The sequence below is a fragment of the Clupea harengus genome, chromosome 1 (assembly GCF_900700415.2).
Source record: "Clupea harengus chromosome 1, Ch_v2.0.2, whole genome shotgun sequence".
NCBI lineage: Eukaryota > Metazoa > Chordata > Actinopteri > Clupeiformes > Clupeidae > Clupea > Clupea harengus.
Window position 1 is genome coordinate 14,013,928 of NC_045152.1, and position 6,000 is coordinate 14,019,927.

Genomic DNA, 6,000 nt, shown 5'->3' on the forward strand with positions numbered 1-6,000 from the left:
ACCAAACAACTCCCCGGGGACCACCGGGAGAGAACGTAGTGCCCTCCTGCCTGGCTCGGCTAGGGGGGATTGGGCCACCCATATCTGGCGACGAGCTAAAGTCAAATATGACATTAGCCTACCGAGCTCTCTCGACATAAAGGCAAACGCCTGTAGCGAGGAGTCACACAACCCCTGGGACGCCGACGCATCCCCTGTGCCCTGCAGTGTCTGGGTGAGAGCCAGCATTAAGTGGGACATTGAATTCCCTATGCGCGCCGTACGAGCGGCTGCATCATAACACCTCACAATGAGGTCGTCTGTCAGCCGGCATTGTGGGCAGGGGCAGCGAGCATGGGGCCTAAGCGCCTCATCGGGGGACAGTATTAAGGCTGCCACCGACGGCTCCACATTAGGCATCCTTTCCAGCCCATAGGTGGACGCACCCTGCATGGCCGACAGGACCCTGCAGTTGGTGGGGAGGTGGGAAAATTGTCTGGGGTCTGCCCAGCACCTCTGCAGCTCCTCAATGTACGGAGCTGAGGGTGGGACCGCAAAGGCAGTCCGCTGTACCGCGGTTCTAAAAAACGCATTCTGGGGGGGCACCGCCACAGGGACCGGGTCCAGCCCCAAACGCGCCAACGCTGCCTTCAGGGTGGACTTAATAGAAAGCTGGCCAGCCTCTGGCTCCACCCCTGTACCCCGGGCTGTACCCTGGGAGCTGGTCTGAGAGTCGTGGGGGGCTGACTCGTACGACTCGGCCTCGTCTCCCTGTCCCATGTCCAAACTCTCTGACGCCCTTGTGGAGAGTGTATCTAGCTCCTGGGCACTCCCTACTGGTGACAGTGTCGGTGGTGACCGCTCCGCCTGATCGGCTGGTGGGGTTCGAGCGTGTACGCTACCACCTTGCCCTGTGTGTGTTGGAGGCTGCAAGTTGGCCAACAGCGCCTTAATACTCTCCAACTCTGTGGTCACTGAGTCCACCTTCTGTGCCAGTCCACTCTTCTTCCTCTTTGCCCTAACGGTGGTCTGCCGTGCAGTACTACGGCGCTTAGTCGGCCGTAGCACTCTCTCGTGTGCCCGCTCATGGGGCTGTGCAGTGCCCGTCTCCACCTCCACTAACCTAGCTGCCCGAGCTGTCAGGCTTAGGCAGTTACAGCTCATGCAGGCAAACTCTGTTAGCCCCTGTCTCAGATGCTCAACGCCCAGACAGGCGGGGCACTCCATATGGCCATCCTCTGGCTCGAGAGGGGCCCGGCAGCTAGCACAGATGGTTAACATCTTGCCCTGTACTGTTAGTTCTGGCTTCCAGCGAGAAGCACCTAGCCAGACTAGTATAAGCCCGATGGGGCTGCCTTCCCAGGCTAGCGGGCTAGCAGGCACGTGAGGGCGTGTACACCCCTGATCTGCTCTAGCAATGAGACCGAGAGCGGGTACACTCAGGTCCGGTGTGAACAGACGGTCGTCTCTTCCCAACCGATGCTATCTTAAGCCAACAGACTCATAAGGAGTCTTAACTTCTTCACAGAGCGAGACACACTCCGAAATGAAAACCAAAATATATTAGACCAGGCTACAAGAGTGAGTACACTCAGGCTCCGTATAATCCGACGGTGGTTCCCCACCGCCGCTAACTTAAACAAAAAGATCCGTAACAGAATCTTAATTTAGTAACAGAGCGAGACACACTCCGAATGAAAACAAAATATCTTAAACCAGGCTACAGAGCGAGTCCCCTCCAGCTCCGTGCTATCCAACGGTGGCTTCCAACCACCGCTAATTTAAACAAAACAAAACCCGTAACAGAGTCTTACTTTAATCATAGAGCGAGACACACTCCGAATGAAAACAAAATATATTAAACCAGGCTACAGAGCGAGTACCCTCAAGCTCCGTGCCATCCAACGGTGGCTTCCAACCACCGCTAATCTAAACAAAACAAAATCCGTAACAGAGTCTTACTTCAATCATAGAGCGAGACACACTCCGAAATGAAAAAGCCGTGTCAAACCAGGCTACTGCAACAGTGGAGCGAGCACACTCCACAGCGGCTGTCACAAACAAACTTACAATAACAAGTTTACCTACCTTACGACTCCGGTGCTGTCTAGCTCTGTGTATCAACGTTCGTCTAATATGGCCGTAGCCTGCCGGGTAGCTGTCTAACTGAAGATACTAAGGACACTATATCCAGAGAAAACCGGCGAGAACACCGTTCAGCTGGGTTATTTCCACCTGTGCCGAGTGAGCGGGGCCGCTCCGGTCCAGGCTACACTTCAAGTAAGAAACAACCAGTTAGCTTACCCGCTTTGATGCGAACAAAAACAACTTCGAATAACGCAGTTTCTTGGAGGGTGAATATCCACTGCCCCGACTACAATGGGTAACGAAACTACTAGCGTCTTCCTCGAATCACGAATGTCGACCTGCTTTCGCGAGAAGATGCAAGAGGTCGCTTGCTGGGTCAGACGGCCTTTTGTGCTAGCGCACATTGACGACGTCATCCAGGTCACAGGTGACTTTGTTGGTATTAACACTCGACCTGCACGTACGTGCGATGGAAATCCAGTGCTGTAAGAACCGCCTCTGGCGGTCAGGAGAAACGAAATAGAACTACACATTGATTTGGCGCCTCATTGGGTGTGTCTGGTCATAAAGGGGCGGAGCGACGCGTCATTGGGTGTGTCTGGTCATAAAGGGGCGGAGCGACGCCTCATTGGGTGTGTCTGGTCATAAAGGGGCGGAGCGACACCTCATTGGCTGTGTCTGGTCATAAAGGGGCGGAGCGGCACCTCATTGGCTGTGTCTGGTCATAAAGGGGCGGAGCGACGCCTCATTGGGTGTGTCTGGTCATAAAGGGGCGAAGCGGCGCCTCATTGGCTGTGTCTGGTCATCAGTGTTAATTTCGTTGACGAAAACTATGACGAAAAATATTCGTTAACGACCTTTTCCCCGTGACTAAGACGAGACTAAGACGTGACGAAAACGGATCTTTATAAATAAAAACTATGACTAAATCTATTTTAACTTTCGTTGACGAGACGAAATGTTGGTGGTTGACTAAGTCACAATTGTTTTTTTTTTTCTAAACTTGTATGCACATCATTGGTTGAATGTTGCCCGGTCCTGTATCTATCCCTCCTCCGCTCTCTGAGATGGCCAGACATGCAAGTGACGCCCTATGGCTGAACGTTATGATGGCTGAAGTTCAAGCACTCGGTACTGGAAGACAAATAAGAATAGATATCTGGACAGTCTTTAATTATAACTTGACAGAAAATAAAACACAATGCACCGCAATAACCGGAGAGAAACCATGTGGCTTCAAAATAGGTGGGAAGAACACAACAAGAGGCACCTGAAAGCGCACAAGACAACTGTCAATGATAATTAGCTAATGTTAACTAGTTATTCGAATATATTAGCCAACGTTAAGTTAACTTCAAAGGGGCAGTCGAGTGTATAGGTTGTGTCAGCTTGGATAACTAGCTTCGAATGAAACCTCCCGTTTGGCTGGGCAAATGAGTTCCAAAACTTTTAGCTAGCTAACGTTGGCTAACTATGAGGTAGCATAGCTAAGTTATACTAGCTATCGATAACTAGCTAGTAAACACATTGCAGAATGGACTATAGGACAGGCCACGCATGACATTAATCAAGAAAAAAAATAATAATATGTGATTGGTGGCTATTTATGCAATTGTTATTATCATTGGCACTACTTTCAACTCTCAAACTATCCGTCTAGCTAAATACTGTATGTTGGTTATCAGATTGCACAGCAATTCATATGGAGGATATGTGGTTGATTTAACTAAGGCCAGGTAGGCATAGTAGTTGTATTGTGTTATCAGATCATTTGAATCTTCAAAATCTAGACTTGATATTCTCTTATATTTTAATGATAATACTGTTAATTAAGTATTGCCTTAAAATTATTATTTACATTGAATTCATTGGAATTCAGCTGTAGGCATATACTAGGAGATCTGTATCTTAGAGACTAATTGCATCCACAGTTTAAGTACTGCAAGCTTGACTATTATGCAGTTGTAGACACAACACAAGGGGTCCCCGGGCCTGAGAAGGATGGAAAGGAGTTTAATGTGACTATAAGATGGACTTAATTTTTAGTTTAATGTGACTAAAACTAGACTAAAATGTAATGAGACTTCGCCGACTAAAAGTAGACTAAAATGTTCTGAGTTTTCGTCGACGAAAACTAGACTAAAACTAAGCAGGATAAAAATGACTAAAAGTGACTAAAACTAATATGCATTTTCATCTAAAGACAAAGACTAAGACTAAATCTAAAATAGCTGCCAAAATTAACACTGCTGGTCATAAAGGGGCGGAGCGGCGCCTCATTGGGTGTGTCTGGTCATAAAAGTGGCGATGCAGGAAGTGGGTTTGTGGAAGGCGAGCCGCCACTTCCTGCTTTGAAACGTAACCTGCATCTTGGAGTCGCATCTAATCTAATCTCTACACAGTCTGACAGCATAACATGCACCACTCAGTCACTAGTTTGACTGATTATTTTACTCAACAAAATATGTTACCAAATGTAGGCTAGTAAAATAACCCAGTAGCCTACCATTCATCTGGCCTTAATGTGCAACAAAACGTGAGGCAGAAAAGTCATGTTTTCTCCCATTTACCGTTCTGATATAGACTAACGTCTCTCAGTGTAGTGACCTTTACTGTTTTAATATAGACTAACGTCTCAGTATAGTGGCCTTTACTGTTTTAATATAGACTAACGTCTCAGTATAGTGGCCTTTACTGTTTTAATATAGCCTAATAGCAATGATTATGTTGTCTCACCTCTCTGCTGTAGTGAGTGCAGACATGCTAATAGCAATGACTATACTGTCTCACCTCTCTGCTGTAGTGCCCTGTGAGTGCAGACATGCTAATAGCAATGACTATACTGTCTCACCTCTCTGCTGTAGTGCAGACATGCTAATAACAATGACTATGCTGTCTCACCTACTCTAGTGTCCTGTGAGTGCAGACATGCTAATAACAATGACTATACTGTCTCACCTCTCTGCTGTAGTGCCCTGTGAGTGCAGACATGCTAATAGCAATGACTATACTGTCTCACCTCTCTGCTGTAGTGCAGACATGCTAATAGCAATGACTATACTGTCTCACCTCAATGACTATACTGTCTCACCTCTCTGCTGTAGTGCCCTGTGAGTGCAGACATGCTAATAGCAATGACTACACTGTCTCACCTCTCTGCTGTAGTGCAGACATGCTAATAGCAATGACTATACTGTCTCACCTCAATGACTATACTGTCTCACCTCTCTGCTGTAGTGCCCTGTGAGTGCAGACATGCTAATAACAATGACTATACTGTCTCACCTCTCTACTCTACATTTACATTTACATTTAGTCATTTAGCAGACGCTTTTGTCCAAAGCGGCGTACAAGGGAGAGAATAGTCAAGCTACGAGCAATAGAACCTGGTGTAACAATAAATACTACTTTACATAAGAAATATAACAAAATGAAATAAAAAAGAAAAAGAAGTGCAGAAATGTAACTGCTGTAATTGCAAGTTACGCACTAGTCGAAGTGCCAGTTAGGACGGGAAGTGCTATCTGAAGTCTCTAGTGTCCTGTGAGTGCAGACATGCTAATAACAATGATTATGCTATCTCACCTCCCCATCTCAGGTATGGTCGTGCGGAGAGTTTAATATAGCCTAATAACAATGATTATACTGTCTCACCTCTCTAGTGTCCTGTGAGTGTGGACATGCTAATAGCAATGACTATGCTGTCTCACCTCTCTATCTCTCCCTCCTCAGGTATGCTCGTGCGGAGAGTGTTGAACGTGTGTCTGGGCATCCTGATTGGCTTCCTGAGCGTTCCCGTGGTGATGAACCTGCTGAGTTCCAAACAGGTGATGAACACCTCGTTTGATCCGCTCCGCATTGTCAACACGTACGGAGCTTTCGGCAGGTATGACTACACACACATACACAAACATACACACACACACACACACA

At 47.2% G+C, this 6,000-nt stretch overlaps 1 protein-coding gene across 1 annotated transcript in view; it reads left to right on the plus strand.

Moving 5' to 3' along the window:
• lmf1 (lipase maturation factor 1) overlaps positions 1 to 6,000 on the plus strand; it is a 56,902-nt gene that overhangs the window by 44,953 nt on the left and 5,949 nt on the right. Inside the window, exon 8 of the mRNA XM_012823228.3 lies at positions 5,800 to 5,953. Coding sequence (XP_012678682.1) covers positions 5,800 to 5,953 — 154 coding nt within the window. The remainder of the gene's footprint in view (positions 1 to 5,799; positions 5,954 to 6,000) is intronic.